This window comes from Mesoplodon mirus, assembly GCF_964341445.2.
Source record: "Mesoplodon mirus genome assembly, chromosome: 2".
Taxonomy (NCBI): Eukaryota; Metazoa; Chordata; class Mammalia; order Artiodactyla; family Ziphiidae; genus Mesoplodon; species Mesoplodon mirus.
The window spans coordinates 142198125-142215658 of record NC_138977.1 but is presented as its reverse complement, the minus strand read 5'-3'; the positions used below and the strand labels follow the sequence as shown (position 1 = coordinate 142215658).

General features: G+C 40.7%; 1 protein-coding gene across 1 annotated transcript in view; it reads left to right on the top strand.

The window, feature by feature from the left end:
• Positions 1–9867: 9867 nt before the first annotated feature.
• The window catches only part of FGF2 (fibroblast growth factor 2), a 56862-nt gene continuing 49195 nt past the window's right edge, over positions 9868–17534 (top strand). Inside the window, exon 1 of the mRNA XM_082639076.1 lies at positions 9868–10577. Within this exon, the coding sequence (XP_082495202.1) occupies positions 10400–10577 (178 nt within the window). The 5' untranslated portion in view covers positions 9868–10399. The remainder of the gene's footprint in view (positions 10578–17534) is intronic.

Here is a 17534-nt window from a genome sequence, read left to right as displayed (position 1 = left end):
GTTATTGTCTGTGAACCTGGTAACTTAGACCAGAGAGTGTTGCTTTGAACACTGGTATTTTAGGCACTTTCCAGATAACATTGAAATGACCTTTTCTTAGCACTTGCCAAACTTATGAAAAAATTTAAAATCTTAATTAAAACAGTAATTTAGTTAATTGACATTTTTTGCACGTCAAGGTGATGCCCGAGATGATACCCAAAGTGAATATGGAAAAAAGAGGGACTCTTATCATGCTTTCAGGAAAAGTGTAAACTGACACAACTTTTTCAAACAAACTTGATAAAATGTACCCCAAAGTCTTAAAACATTCATTTATTTAATCAAAAGTATTTATTTATTGAGTGTCTTCTATATCAAGGGCTGGAAATTATATTCTATCAGTGAGTGAATAGACACTACACAAATAATTACAAGTGCAATGAGCCCCGTGAAAGGGAAATCAAAAGGACCTAAGAGCAAAGAATTAGTCCTAAGAATGTAATTAGAATTATACAGTAAGATATAATTTAAACAGTGAGAACTACCTAAATGTCCACAAGCAGTGGATTAAGTAAATTATTGTATATCCATGAAATGCAACAATACGATGGCATTAAGAATAAAGCTATAGAAAAATACCTAATGACATGTAGAAATGTTCATAATATACTGGTTAATGGAAAATGTTATAAAAATGTGTCCAGTATGACCCAATTTGGTAAAAACTAAACAAAACTATTTATAGATCTCTATCCTTATCCATCATCTATGAAGGATACACTAGAAAATGTTAGCATGATAATTGCTGGCTAGGGATATTACAGCCATACTTTCTTCTTTGTGCTTATCTTCATGAACATTCTTGTAGTTGTAAGAAATAATAATAGTAATAAGTATATAGTTGGGCATGGGGTAACTGATATTTGAGAGAGAAGACCTAAGGAGTGTATTATTCAACTGCTCTTCTAAATTACATAAAATCTGTTCTTGTATTAAATTAGATCAACAGAATACAGTGTTCCTGAAATACATTTTTTAAATCCTCTACAGAATTGCTTTCACCAAGTTATAACTGAATGTTGAACTTGGATTTATTAAGGCAATCTGAAGAATATTTTCCTAATCTTTGGCAAAATTACAGTTCAAAATATTGGCCCTTATGTTACTTACTGCTCCCTTTATAAAGAGCCACTTAACAGGTTTCTAAGAGAATTGATGCCAGGAAAGAGTTAACTTTTCAGTGAGCTCTTATCAAATAGCACACATTTTAGAACACATCTTATTTCCCTTATTGCCTTGTCTGCCAGGAAGATTAGAGCTAAATTCAGTGTTTGGTTAATGTAAAGATCCAGATCCTAGTACAATTAGTTCTGTTCTTTTAAGTGACATGTGTTGCTCATTTTTATAATTTTAAGCTCTTCTGCTTTTAATAGGCAAGTCCCCCCAAATTGTTTTTCTAAATAGACATGTAAGGTAGAGAGATGTCCAGATGCTCTATAATAAATAAACAGGAAAAATTGGAAATTAGTACTCATTTGCTGTTCGTACATATACATAATGCTAAAGTTTTAAAATAGTTGTCCTTATAATAATCAATATTATTGATTGTTTTCCTAACTATGTTTGCCTTTTACATGGATAGTGAAAACATTAACTTTATCTCAGCCTATTTGAATTGCAATGGTTTTAAATAGAATCTTTAATGTAACTTCATTATTCTATTAGTTAACTACTGGTCAGAATGTTAGTTTTTCAGACAGCATATTGTTTTGGAGAGTTTTAATCAATGAAATGCATTTTCCTATCATAGAAGGAATATTGAGAGAACACTTGAAAATTTCAAGTCTAGTCAACACTGGTTCCAGTTTTTTTTTTTTTTTTTAATCATTACTCCTTTCTGTATTACTTTTGTGAGAAGAACTTAACCTTAAGAACACTAATTTGAAATGAAATTTTGTATTCTCCTAATGACTAGGGGCTGAAGTGTTTAAATAACCGTTTTCATCCCCAGGGAGATGACTGCTGTAGGTCAGGCTTGAGGTCATTGGCTGAAGAGTTACAAAGAAAGTCATAGTTTTGGCTGAAGGTATAGTAAATTGGACTATGATAAAGCTGATGCTTCCTCTGAGATGAAAGAGAAAAATATTCAGTCCTCTCCTCTGAACACAAATAAACACTGGCTATAGTTAGCCAGTTTGGGTGGGCTGGAGTTTAAAATATTTCTAAATTTGGTACACATTACCATATGTAGTCAGGTTAAAGCTACTGATGTCTGGGAACGTTTCTGGGAAAACAGAAGTATATCCAAGAAAAGATAAAGAATCTTAGAACTGTAGAGATGGAAGAACCCTATGGTAGTCCATTCTCCTGTGTCTAGAAAGGCTGACAAAGAGTCCATAATAAGTAGAAACTGTCTTTGGAGAACTGAAGGAAGAGTGTTTCTGCAGCTTCTTGCTGTAATGAACTTTTATTCAGCCTTTGCATAAAAGAACCTGATGAAAAGTGGGAATTTGCATGATTATGGTAATCAGTGTTGCCCTATCTTGAATACTCTGTCTTGTCAATGTCCCCTTAAGATATTAATGTTCCACATGTGATGTATTCAAAGTTCAGAGAAATTGTACCCTCTTATCTGCTCACTAAACATCTATTAATGAAGCCCAGTTATGGTAGTTTTGGGGGCAATTATTTACCCTATTGGTTTCTACTAATCATGTGATCTTTTATTTTTCTTTTTTCAGTATACCAACAGCAATGATCACCTTTATTTTCAAATCATGGACAATCAGAGGTATAGATTTACAAGGGGATTGTAGGCCTGGGATTAGGCCATTGAATTTTTACTTACATGTGATTTTTTTTTTTTTTTTTTTTTTGCGGTACGTGGACCTCTTACTGTTGTGGCCTCTCCCGTTGCAAAGCACAGGCTCTGGACACGTAGGCTCAGCGGCCATGGCTCATGGGCCCAGCCGCTCCACGGCATGTGGGATCCTCCCGGACCGGGGCACGAACCCATGTCCCCTGCATCGGCAGGCGGACTCTCAACCACCACTGCGCCACCAGGCAAGCCCTTGTTTATATATTTTAAAAGGCTTCTTAATGTAAATATTATGTATTAATCTATATATTTTATTTATATTTCTTTTTCTATGAACTACTTGTTCATGTTCCTTTGCCAGTGAGTCTTTTCTCACTGATATTTAAGGTCTCTTTGTTTTTTAGTTTAACTTTGATATCACAGATACTGCATAATTTCCCAGTTTGTCATTTATCTTTTGACTTGGGTTTAGAGCAGGGAGGGGGACGGCACTAGTGGTGGATACTTGTGTTAAATTTATATAATTGAAGGGTTTGTTCATATAGCTTTCCCCAAACCAAGGAGCAGTCTGTCCCAAAGGTAAATTCAGGTTCCTGCTTCTTACACAATTGTTTTAAGATGACAGGGGTTTTTTCTGCTATTTTTTGCACATTAAAAAAAAAAAAAAGTGCCTTGAAATGACGGTCAGGATGTCCCCTTTACACTACTGTCAAATAAGAACAAATGGACAATGATATTCGAATCTCTCTAATCTGAGCAGACCACACAGAAGATAAGGAATAGCAGGGTCTTTCTGTAAGGGGCTATCTTTGAAATATATTTATTATTAACAACAATTTATTTGAATGAAATTAATATAAGGAAGGCTGAGCTCCTCTGATTCAATAGCTTTTTTCATCCAACTCTTACTATAGTGTTGAGCTAATTAAAAAACATAGAACATATGAATAAACCTAGTTACTTCTAGCATCCCTCTCTTTTCAAAGGTAAAAGAACAAGTCCTTGTGGTTGTCCAGTGGCCCTCAGGGAAGCCCAAGATAATTTAAAGGTAAAAGACGTCATGAAGTTTTTATTTTTCTGAATTTAGGAGTTGATCTTGGGAAGGCAAAATCAAAGCCTATGAGAGGATACTGGTCACTTGATTAATAAGTCATAGACATCTGAAAATAGTGCATGATTGTATCTTGACTGTCTATTTAGAGTGACAATACACTATTTAAAAATAAACTGACCGAAGGTGACATAATTAAGCCTTGGCTATTTCAGGAACTTCGGTGTGTTCGTTGTTTATTTATCTGTTTTTAAAAATCAAGGACACAAAATCCACATTAATCACAGATCATTATTCTGGGTGAGACCAGAATCTGCCACCTGGGCATAGAAGATAAACAGTAACCTTTTATTACCTCTCATGGAGATAGAGGTGCTCACTCTATTATACCACAGCTGATGGTCATAATGATGACCCGAGAACTGATTAGATGATTTCTGATGTACCAGGCTTTAGAAGTCAGTAATTTGTATATTTTAGTAAGCTTTCATAAGGAAATGGGCTTGGAGTGATTTCATTCAAAAACGGTTAACATTTAGAGCTCCACAGTCATTGACCACACCCATACATAATGTAGACGAGGAGTTTGGTTTTCAAAAACAACTTTCTAAAATGAAATTAGTGCATGTATTCATTTAAAATATATATATATTTGTTCAGACTGCTTAGTGCCACTAGGTCCAAGGATACAGCAATGTTTAGGGCAAAAAGATCTCTCCTTTAAGGGACTTTGTATTCTATTGAAGTGAGGGGACTGATAATATATAATATAAGGAAACAAATAAACAAGATACAATTTTAGATAAGTTTTATGTAATAGTGAGTAGCCAGAGGTTATTTTTATAAAATAAAAATAATTTGACCATCCAAGGTATCAGTACTAACATTTAAACATATCTCATTCTAATATGGGTTTGGGAGTATATAACAAATGGGATATTATTCTATAGCTTTGTAAACTACTTTCAATTAACAATATGTATATTGCAAGTATTTTTCCATGTTATGAATTCTCCTACAAAGCTGTCTATGTGGCTACATGGAACACATTGGTTTCTATGACTATGACATGATTTATTTAAATTAATTTGTTCACCTTTAATTATTTGGATTATCCTTCATTTTTTCCTTATTATAATCAATGTTGTAATAAACACCAAGGCTGCTAAATGTACGTGTCTGTGATTTTTTTCTTTAGAGTAAATTTCTTGCAGCAAAACTGTTGGCCCAAATGATATTTAATTTCAAAAATTTAAGGACTTGGAACTTCCCTGGAGGTCCAGTGGTTAAGACTCTGCACTTCCAATGCTGGGGGTGCGGTTTTGATCCCTGTTGGGGAACTAAGATCCTACGTGCCAGGTGGTAGGGTGATTAAAAAAAAATGCTGAGAAAAAAAAATTTAAGGACTTGATGCACACACTTTTAAACTGCCTTTTCAAAATGCTACAATAATTTATCCTCCATCTGGCAGTTCATGAAGTTTCCAGTTCACCCTGTCCTTGACAACCTGGGGTGATATCATTTCTTTTTTTCTCTCAACTATATAGGAGAAAATTTTCATTTTTATTTCAACATGCATTTCTTTATTTTTTTCTAAGATAATTCACATGCCATAAAATTCACCATTTTTAAGTGTACAATTTTCTGGTTTTTTAGTATATTCACAAAGTGGTGCAACCATTACCACTATCTAACTGCAGAGCTTTTTCGTCACTCCAAAAACACCCTACACCTGCTAGCAGTCACTCCCCAGTCCCCTCTTCTCCCAGCCCTTGGCAGCCCCTTATCTGCTTTGTATTTCTGTGGATTTTTGTCTATTGCCGACATTTTGTATACATGGAGTCATGCTCTTCTTTCTGGCTTTTCTGATTCCACTGTAACAAGGTTCATCTATGTTTTAGCATGTATCGGTATTTCATTTGTTTTTAGAGTCACATAATATTCTGTTGTATGGATATACCAAATTTTGTTTATCCATTTGTCAATTGATAGACATTTGGGTAGTTTCTACTTTTTGGCTATTATGAATAATGCTGCTATGAACATTCATTGACGTGTTTTTGTGTGAACACAGTTTTCATTTCATATATATATATGAATGCAATTGCTAGGTCATATGGTGACTCTATGTTTAATTTTTTGAGAAGCTGCCAGACTCTTCTCTATATTTATGTTCCCACCAGAATTGTATGAAGGTTCCAATTATTCCACACCCTTGACAGCCCTTGTTATTTTCTGTTTTTTTTTATTATTATAGTTATTTTAGTGGGTGTGAAGTGATAACTCATTGTGGTTTTGATTTACATTTTACTAATGACTATCTTGAACATCTTCTCACATACTTATTGGCTATTTTTGTAGATTCTTTGGGGAAATGTCTATTCAAATACTTTGTCCACTTTTAAATTGGGTTGTCTTTTTACTGTTGAGTTGTAACAGTTCTTTATATATTTTGGAGACTAGACTCTCATCATATATATGATTTGCAAAATTTTCTCCCATTCTCTGGATACCTCTCATTTTCTCTATAGTCTGATTTGATACACAAAACTTTCTAATTTGGATGAAGTACAATTTATCTATTGTTGCTTATGTCTTTAGTGCCATATCTAAGAAACCATTGCCTACTCCAAGGTCACAAAGATTTATACCTATGTTTTCATCTAAGAGGGTTCATAGTTTTACCTTTTACATTTAAGTCTATGATCTATGTTGAGTTAATTTTTTAAAATATAGTGTGAGTCAGGGGTCCAAATTAATTCTTTTCATGTGAATATCTAGTCCCAACACCTTTGTTGGAAAGACTCTTTTTTCCCCATTGAATGGTTTTGGCACCCTTGTTGAAAATCAGTTGATCATAAATGTCAGAGTTTATTTTTTGACTCTCAATTCTATTGCATTGATTTATATGTCTATCCTTAATCCTGTATCACACTGTCCTATACATTGTAGCTTTGTAGAAAGTTTTGAAATCAAGTCTTCCAACTCTGTTCTTCTTGTTCAAGACTGTTTTGGCTATTCTCAGTCCTTCACCTGTCCATATCATTTTCATAGTTGGCTTGTCAATTTCTTCAGAAAAGGAAGTTGGAGTTTTGACAGAGAATGCATTGAAGCTGTAGATCAATTTGAGTATTACCATCTTAACAATATTGTCTTTCAATCCGTGAATACAGATGTCTTCCCATTTATTTACATCTTATTTAATTTCTTCCAAATAATGTTTTGTAGTTTTTGGTATACAAGTCTTGAACTTCTTTGGTTAAATTTATTCCTAAATATTTTATTTATTTTGATGCTATTGTAAATGGAATTGTTTCCTTAATTTCATTTTTGGATTGTTCTTTACTAGTGTTAAGAAATACAACTGATTTTAATGTACTGATCTTGTATCCTGCAACCTTGCTGAAGTCATTTATTAGCTCAGATAGTTGTGTGTGTGTCTGTGTTTGTGTGTGTGTATTCTTTAGGGTTTTCTATATATAAGATTTTGTACTCTGCAAATACAGATAGATTTACTTCTTCCTTGGCAAACTGGATCCTTTTATTTCATTTCTTGCCTAATTACTCCATTATAAGAACCCACCCTTATGACTTCATTTAACCTTAATTACCTACTTAAAAGGCCCCATCTCCAAATACAGTCACACTGAAGGTTAGAACTTCAACACAGGAATCTGGGGCGGGGGGACACAATTCAGTCCATGACAGTTATCTACAACTTACAAGACTTGTAAAGTTGCTCAAAGACAAAGGTACAGAGACCCCACAGAATCAGATAACCTAGACAATGCCTAATTTTCCATTGAAGATATATAGTAATCATTTTTGTCCACATAAAAGTCTTTCAGATTTTTTCCCTGCAATTAAGAAAAAAGTATTTGCTATTCTTATACGTTTATTTGTCCAAATGAATTTTACAATATTGTTAGATTGTTTTAAAATTGTGCTAAAATTTTAAACTAATATTGTTTAAAATTTTTAAATATGGTTAGGGGTATTTGACGTTGTTATTTTACTGTATGTTTCCATCCAGGAACGCTTAAAATTTTTTTAAGTTCTCATTAAGTCTTTGTACTTTTCATCATTTAGATTCTGAACAATTCTTATTAATTCCAAAGTAATTTACCTTGGTGTTGTAAGGGAAATTCCTCTTTCCTTTATGGTTCCTAAATAGTTATCACTGAAAACTAATGGTTTTTAAAAATAATGAGTTTTGTATCCATCATCTTATAGAATTCTCCTATTGGTTCTAGTTATTTTTCAAAATTATCTTTAATATTCATCCTTATAGTTGGGTAAATTGAGAATGTAAGTTGAGTGCTCATGGTTTAGCTGAGAGCAAATTGATTGCATCTAAGAATATTTTGTCTGTCTCTCTGTGTGTTTACAGGTGTGTATTGAGAAGAGCCTGGGTAGGAACATGAGACAACTTTCTTAATGAAGTCTTCTTGGAATTAACACTATTTGTCTTGGAGACCTAGATTCCCAGAGCTGGCTTATCCATTTCATGTGACATCTCCTCCTCTGGTTTTGGAAGCAACTAAGAAACAAGCAGTTATTGTACATGGGATGCAGTTCCACAGGACCTGTGGTCTATTAGCATACAGATTACTTAACTGCTTGTAGCTGTTCCCCAAATTTCTGGATGCTACTGTTCAAAAATATTTTGACTTAGCTTTTATCCCTTTGCTCTTGGAATACTCAGGTTTGTGTGACACGGAGTTCAAGGCTTATTCAAATCTAACTCGATTTCAAAGTTAAGTGGCAACCTGATGCATGCTGCAGTAGCTTTAAGCATTCCCTAGGATACCCCCAGAGATCATCTGGAAGGGAGCTGTTTGTCTTAACAGACTTTCAAAGCAGATAAAACCTGTCCATTTTGGAGAGAGATGTCAGAGAACATACATCAGCCCGGAGAAGAGTATTCGTGGTTTCAAAGCTCCAAAGAATTGATTCATACGTCCTAGAAATGCATCTAGAGTTAAACACCTCTTGGAAACTTATGAACAAGTGTACTGATGGATAATCTTTTGAGACCAAATATGTTCTTAAATAGAGGAATTTCTGTATTCTCACAGCTTCCAAGAAGCTTTCCCTAACCCCTGCCTACCCTCAAGCTGAGTTACCCCTTATCTGAAATCTCACGACACTTTATTTTTACACTGCTATGGCCTTGACACTTTCTGCTGGTATTTGTGTTGTTCGTGCTCCCCATGTATCAGCCTCACTGTGCCAGAAGATTGGGTATCTCCCACTGCACTTACTGAAATGCTTTGCAAACAGTAGGTGCTCAGTATATGAAGTTCTGTGGATGGAAATTTTGATAATCTGTAGTACCTGTTATATTCCACTGAAAATTAGCAAAGTGCAATTAACTTCAATTTTGTAGTTTGGGATTTTCAGTAAACTACCCTCCCTCCAAGAAATGCCTATCAGTTTAGCTAGAATAAGACATTAACATACTTCTATCACGATGAGGACTTGAGGCCCATCTTCATCTTTCCACGTTTGTCTAATTCAAGTTAGTCAGACTAGTAAAAGGAAAACCTTTTCCTCTTAGCAACCCAACCCGCTCCCCTTCTCTGGCCTCTCTCTTCGCTTATGTTGGAGAACTACTTCAGCCTCTGTGTTCAGTGTTAACAGTTTGTGCTTGTGCGTAAACCTCGTCTTTTGGTGATGAGAGATGTTCAAAACCTATTCTGACACAGAACCCTCCCTCGCTTCCGATTCCTCTGCTTCTTGGGGGTGGAAATAGTTTCTCCGCTTTGAAACGCTGGCAGGGAAAAAGAATGGGGGAGAAAATTGCATTTAAACTTTGAAAAGTTGGATCACGGCTGGTTGCACAGCAAAAGCTCCGCAGTGTGGAGAAAGTCTGAATGTGATTTGGGTTACGCGGGGTTGGGCTGGGCGCCTTCTGGGGAACGGGCGGGGTCGAGCCCCCGTAGCTGCGGAGGGCCGGGCCGTGGCCTCCCGCCGCATCCCCGCACCTCCCCCGCCCCCCGGCTGCGTTCGGGCTCCCCCCGTCGCGCCGGGCACGGAGGTCGCGCGCTTGCGTGTTGCGGCCAGAGCGCCCGACCCGGAGACCGGCCCCAGAAAACGCCGAGCGAGTAGGGGGCGGCGCGCAGGAAGGGAGGAGGACCAGGGGCCTGCGGGGTTGGTGGGCGTTCGCGGGTGGAGACTTAGAAGATGTGACGCCGCGGCCCTGCTGCTGCCAGACCAGCGGACGCTGTGCCCGCGGTTGCAAAAGGATCCCTAGCGCTGCAGCTTCGGGAGGCGGCCCTCCCGAGAGCGGCGGCCGCGAGACACCCAGCCCTCACCCCCAGCTCCCGGGTCGCTCGGCTCCCCGCGCTCTAGGGCCGGCGGAGAGGGAAGCGCGGAACAGCTTGAGGCTGGGGGCCCGCGGGCGCGGCCGCGTGACGCGGGGAGGGAGGCTGGGGGGCCGGGGCCGGGGCCGCGCCCCGGAGCGCGTCCGAGGCCGGGGCCGGGGCGCGGCGACTCCCCGCGCGGCTCCAGGGACTCGGGGACCCCGGCCGGGCGCTGGCAGGGCCATGGCAGCCGGGAGCATCACCACGCTGCCCGCCCTGCCGGAGGACGGCGGCAGCGGTGCCTTCCCGCCCGGCCACTTCAAGGACCCCAAGCGGCTGTACTGCAAAAACGGGGGCTTCTTCCTGCGCATCCACCCCGACGGCCGAGTGGACGGGGTCCGCGAGAAGAGCGACCCTCACGGTGAGTGCTGGTCGGCTCTTCCTCCCCCGCGCCCTCTCCATCCCCTGCCGTTCTCTCCCCCGCCCCTGCCTTCCAGCCTCCGCGCTCCTTCCTTCTCTTCACTCTGACCCCAGTGGGGCTTGTGGTGTCTCCCCGCGCGGCCCTCGGCGGTTTCGGGTTCACCACTCGACCCCTCCTGCCCCGAGCTGCGGTGGCGGGTAGACGCTCGCCCAGGCTTTGGAGTGTGTCTGTTTCCACTGGTAAACCAGTCCCCCGGGCCCGGAGCCGCAGGGCGCCCGGGCCTTGCCGGCGACTCTCTGGGCGCAGACAACCTGTCGCGTCGGGGATGCCCGGCGGCCGAGCAGAGGTGGGTGGCTCACGGAGGTGCCTCCGGCGCCCCCAGCCTTAAGTTCCGACCCCTCTCTGTGGGATGCGCGCAGTCTCCGGGACAAAGCCAGGAGGGACCGCAGCCGAATTAAACGTTCCTTATTGGAAAGATACCTTTCCAGAGTCGTGCCCTTAAATTCCAGCTCGGTAGGATCCAAGGCAGCACACTGCTGTCACCCATCCATTTCTATTTTTTTCCCCCGAATTTCGGAAAACTGAAAAAGCAGAAAATATGGACTGTATTAATAAAGTGCTATAGACCTTTGTTGCAGTAGTGAAAAGAACTGCAAAAACTTTAATCTTCCGCTTGCAGTTATTAGCTATGGGACCTTGAGCGACCCTTAACCCTTGAGCCCGTTTCCTCATCCCGAAACGGGGGATAATCAACTTTGCATCGGGCTTGAGGATCAAATGAGGATTTATATAAAGTGCACAGAGGACTCAGTTTACTAGTATGCAGTTTCGTTTTCTGTAAAAATAAAAATAAAATAAAATCTATCTGTGGTTATAGAAAGAAGATTGGCCTAAGTCATTAGTTCTCAAACTTTAGGGGTGCATTAGAATCACCTGGAGGGTTTGTTATAACACATGGCTGAACCATCTCCTAGAGTTTCAGATCGCTTAGGTCTGGAGTGGGGCCTGATTTGCATTTCTAACAAGTTCCCAGGTGATGCTGACCAGGGAGCACACTTTGAGAACCCACTAGTCTAGAGAAAAGATGGAGAAAAAGGTGTAAAATGGGCTGATAAAAATACTGATGAATTGGAAGTGAGAGAAAGAGATCAGATACATTTTAACTGTCATCCTGTAAGTGTAGGTAAAACATCTCTTTTGAAAGCTGCCATTCCTTCCTTTATGGGTTTCAGGTGGAAAACCTGATCCTCTTTTTGCCTGAGAAAAGACCCGCAGGAGTCCGTCTTTACCTTATGATGCTAATGGTGTGTGCTTCACTTTGGAATGCGGGAGTAGGAAGTGGAGAGAGCTCTGCAGCCAAGGCTCCATTGACAAATTCGGGAATGGGAAATGTGCTTTCATAAGAATTGAGCCTTTATTGGTTCCAAAATAGCAGCAAGCAAAGGATGCAGGTCTGTAATTTTTTTCAGGCCTGCCATAATTAAAAAATGTTCTCATGTACTATCCAGTGAATCTGAAAAGATGCTTGTAGTCCAATCTATCGGTAGCGCTCTTTCTCTATTTTGGTAACTTAAATGGATTTCACAAAATTATCTTTGTGTTTGGAGTTTGTTCTGCAGTTGTCTGCCAGGCTAGCCCAGCTGGTTAGGGCAAGGTGCACATATGTCCCAATTAGTTTTGCTGTTTTCTAGTAGCACAAAAAGGAGCATGTTCTTTGACTAGAAGACAGAAGAACTCTCCCCCAGATTGGGTTCATATTGAGGCTTCCCCTAGTACTGTTTTCTTTTTTTCCAGACATTTTATTCGTTACAGTTTTTTTCTTTGACACTCTCGATACCCTATTTCCTTTAGAACAAAACTGTATAGGGGCTAGCGAGTGAGGGTAATTCTGAATTGCATACCGCATTACCACTCTTGTAAAAACAACCGTTAACTTTTTATTCCCAATTTTGGGCTGGGCTGTCATTTTTGTAATCTGATTTTAACTCAGTGGTACTCAAATGGGATTGATACTGCCTGCCCCCTTCCACCTCCAGGTAACATCTAGCAATGCCTGGAGACATTTTTCGTTGTCACGCCTGGAAGGGTGCTATTGGCATTTAATAAGTAGAGGCCAGGGATGATGCCACAGTGCACAAGTTACCTCCCTAATCCCTCAGCAAAAAATTTTCTGACCCTAAATGTTAAAAGTGCTAAGGTTGAGAAACCCTACCAACTTGATAACTAGCTGAAGACAAAATGTTTAAAAGTGAAGAGTAGAATATTCATCCAGATCTGTGGAGACACTGATTTTTTAAAATCACCTTGTACCAGGTGATAGCCTGACAAGAATGTAAACCTAAAAATGATAAATTTAGGCCACTTTTGTATAGCCCAACCTGGACATAAGTTTAAGTACAGTGTTTTTTTCTGGCATGTCAAAGGCGTACTGATAGTTGACCAAACCAGGAGGAGACTGATGGGAAATATATAAGAAAAAAAATGACATAACAATATCCTCTGAATTACATTCCCTCCATTCCCCTGAATGAGCAAAACTGATCAGGAAACATGGAGAAATCAGTTAACCGTTGCTACAGCTTCCCTCCAAATTAAGGCCCAGATATCTAGACCTATTTGAAACGTTGGAAAACCCAAGGCCCCATTCCTCAAACTGTTTTGCCCAATGGACCCTAAAATCTGTCATTGGAAATTTATTCTTTTGGCGTTAACACTTTCCGGACGTTTCTAAAATGCAAGTACAGTCTGCTCTCCGTATCCGAGGGTTCCCCATCTGCGGAGATGAGGGTCAACAGTACTACGCCACGTTCCTCGAGGGACTTGAGGCTCCACGGTTGTTGGTACCTGCGGGGGATCCTGGAACCGGCCCCCCACGGATACCGAGGGAGGAGGGTCTCTCTGGAAGGAAGAGTTCAGCAGCGTTCGGATTTTACCGTTTAGCGTTGATTAAATTGCACGTGCAGTTTCTTCCCCAAAACCTGACCAGGAGGACTGGAGGTGGCGGAGCTGGGGGGCGGGGAGCTGTGAAGGCTGTGGCATGAATGTGGGGCGCTCCTTAGGGGCGGGGGCCGTAGCTCAGGTTCTGGAGAGGACACGGGGCGGGGCGGACGGCGGCAGAAAGGAAGGGATCAGACGCCTGGATGCCTGTGTTTCCAGCTTCTCAGTGTTGCTGAAGATCACCTGTGCTTCTCACTTGGGTTCTCTCTTGAATTGCTTTCGCACTTTTCTTAAAATCCTGGAATAACCTGTGTTTGACACGAGAGTCTTGCTAAAAGCAAGATAAAAACAAGGAAGGAGCCTGTGCTGCCCCCCGCGTGCGCGGTGCACACCCACCACCTTCCCTTCGGCGTCCTGGATGTTTTTACAGGCCTCTTCCAAATGCCCATGGGAATGGGTAAAGTTAAGTGTATGCGCTAAAGTAGTGAACCACGTGAAAACATTCAGAAGAGAGAACATTTTATCCCAAGCAGCACGTACAACATGTGGTGGAGTATAGTAAGGGCAAAGTATGCTGCTTGTGTGCATTTTAACATCAAATTTATTCCAGATGCTCTTATTTTGGAAAAAATGAAGGTAGTGAGAAGTGCTGGATCGACCCTTGGGCCTCTCCCAGGAGGGCTTCTCCCAGGAGGTGACTGCCTGCTTGCCCCACTTCTCGGCTTCCAGGCTCCAGAGGACACTGAGCCTTGAAAAGACTCGGGGACCTGTCCACTCCCATGTGGAGAAGGGATGGGATCCCGGTCTGTGTGACTCCCGTGCCCTGTACCATGGCACATACTCCATGCAACCCCTCATCGTTAAAAACATGAACTTGCGAAATTCAAAGGGAGGCTTCAGACCTTTTATTTCACAGATTTTTAAGATATTCGGGGGGGGGGGCGTTTTTTGTTGTTGTTGTTGTTTGTTTTTTAAAGGAAGTTTGTATAGTGTAGTAATGATCTGGCTAGATTCTGTGAGTGGATTATTCTCTGTTCATGATTTACGCACTTTGAGAAAATGCTGGCACCTTAAGGTAGGAACCATGACTTCTCCATATAAATAAACATCATAAAAGATTTGTATCTTTTACTCTGGGAATTCTCACTAAATGTCAGCTGCTGATGAGAACATTCTGTGTGGACCATCCCGTGGAATAACTCCTCCTGGACCACATGATGTATAAAAGCACGGTCGAGGTTTATAGTTCTCTTGGTGCAGTTAACACATACGTTTAGACACTTGGTCAGTCTTTTAATGAAGATGATTATATGTAACAAAATTATATTTGGAAAATATTTTGGAATCTTAAAAGCTGGCTATTAGCATTTTTAAGGGTAATCTATAAAAAGGTGAATCATTTCTCAGGATAATTAGTTTAAAGCTCTCATTATGAATCCTGTTTTCTTTAAAAAGCACCTGAGATTTTTACCATGTACTGTGTGATATAAAATCCTCAGGTATGCTGTGCATTGTTTGTTCATTCTTTCTTTTGTGGCCAACACCCTAGAATCCTGTACGCTCTTCTACTTCATCTCCTTTTCTCTGTTTAACTCTGGATTCTGCACCTGGTATTCTACTTAAATCATTCTGGGCCCCAGCAGTCTTCCAGTTCAATCACATGGACTTATCCAATTTGTCACCCTACTTCTGACACTTGACACCATTGTCTGCCTCTGTCTTGCCGAGAATTCCTTGGCTTCTGTTACACCACATCAACCTGGTTTCCTCTCACCCATCCGACTGTCTTTTCCTCTGGTTTCTCCTTCTTTTGGTCTTTTGCTATAATATTCCCCAAGGCTCTGTTTTGGCCCTCTCCCCGTCTTTCTGTGTACTCATGGTCCTTCAGCAGATCAATTATAGTCTTTGTCTCTGATTTCCCATCTCTGTGTTAGTACCGTGTTTCTCACTGCCCGACAGACAGATGCACTGCCACAGCCTCAACTCAGCCCACGTAAAACAGACCATAACCCAGTTTTCTCCAACTAGCACCCTTCCTACCGAATTTGTTTGTAGTGAAATTATCCTTCTAGTCTCCAAAGCTAGAAGCCTTGGAGTCTTCCCTACCTCAGTGACTTTTCTTTGCCTTGTCTCTTGGTTTCCCCTGTCCTTTATTTACCTACAACCATACCCTCCCCGACTTTCCCTCTCAAATATGACCTACCTGCTCAGTCTTACTTCCCACTCTCTGCCATCCGCACTCCCCTGATGCTGCCAGTGCTCTGTGCTTTCATTGTAGTCTCTAATCTGACAGACCCATCACTCTTACAACGATGGGCTTTTCCACTTGTGATCCTTGCTTTTGGAAAATCCTTCTTTTCCTTATCAATTCTTCTCTCACACCCTCCTCCCACTCCCACCTTTCTCTGGAAAGATCTTTTATGAGTCAGCTCAGTAGTCTTCTCCTTTGTGAAACTTTCCCCTGCCTTCCCAGGGAGAATTAATTGTTTCTATCTCTGCATTTCCCATAGTACTTGGTACATATTCTTCTACGGACTTCATGATTTTTGTTGTAATTGTTTATGTGTTTGTCTCCTGCACTGGGGCTGTGAGCTCTGTCCTCTCTGTGTCCCCTCAAAGAATGTGTGTTAAGTTCAACATGTACCCAACAAATTAGCCAAGTCTTCTAACTTCCTTTCTGATCGTCTTCTCACATCCTTCTTCTCTTAGCCTTTAATTGGCCGTTAATTCTCTTACCTTACCCCAGTCCTAGGCATGCGTCAGGCCCCATTTCTTTCATACCGCCCTGTACCTGTCTTTCCTCTCCTGCACGCTATCTAAAAATTCTCTCTAATAGCTTGATATGTTTTAACTTCACGTCCCTCAGTTTTACTGGAAATTTCTAGTTGGCAAGGATTTTTAAAAATTCAAATGACATTACCTAGCAGTCCTTTACTCTATTCTATTCTGAGGTCTGAGACTGCATTTACTCACCCCAGGATCCCCTTGACTCCACTGCTCAGTGAATGACCAGGCTGAGGCCCATTGAAGAGGTTCAGTCTGTGTTGTTGAATGAACTAGAACTTTAAATAAACAAGCATATGTACTTCAGCATGAGGCGTGTAAAATGGATAAACTGAATGTAGCATCACTGTAGTTCCTTCTGCAGCGACACCTTTCACGTTATTTGAAGGAAGCAATAAAGGTAAAACACAATCATTTGTTAGGATTAAATTTTTTTTAAAATTAATTAATTAATTAATTCATTCATTCATTTATTTTTGGCTGCGTTGGGTCTCCGTTTCTGTGCGAGGGCTTTCTCCAGTTGCGGCGAGCCGGGGCCACTCTTCATCACGGTGCGCGGGCCTCTCACCATTGCGGCCTCTCTTGTTGCGGAGCGCGGGCTCCAGACGCGCAGGCTCAGTAGTTGTGGCTCACGGGCCCAGTCGCTCCACGGCATGTGGGATCTTCCCAGACCAGGGCCCGAACCCGTGTCCCCTGCACCGGCAGGCGGACCCTCAACCACTGCGCCACGAGGAAAGCCCAGGATTAATTTTTATTGTGGAAGATTTTCTTTTCAGTTATTGAATAACAACATTTCTAGCCAATTCCAGAACTAGTTATAACCCTCTAATTAAAAAAATACAGATCTGAGAATTCATACTTGAATCATATACTTTAATCCTTAAATCTCTCTCTCTCAGGTCTAAAACCTGTGAATCATTTTATAAATTAGGATTAAGAACTGTCTGGTACCATTGTTAGTATCTGCTTTGGCTGTGAGGAAATGACACAAATAGTTTCATCCTAATATTCATTCAGATTTATGAGCCAGTATTCATCACAACAATCATAAAACTCTTAGAAGGATAGAAACAGTATGACAAAGTGAGTCATAGTCTTTGTGATGTGATGTCTGCAAGGGTGGGTGGGAGAGATTGCTGAATGACCTGTCTCGTTCTACTGCTTTCTGAGCTGAATCATTTTATAAAGAGAAAACAATTCATAGGTTTACAGATCGTCATAACATAAATAGGAAAT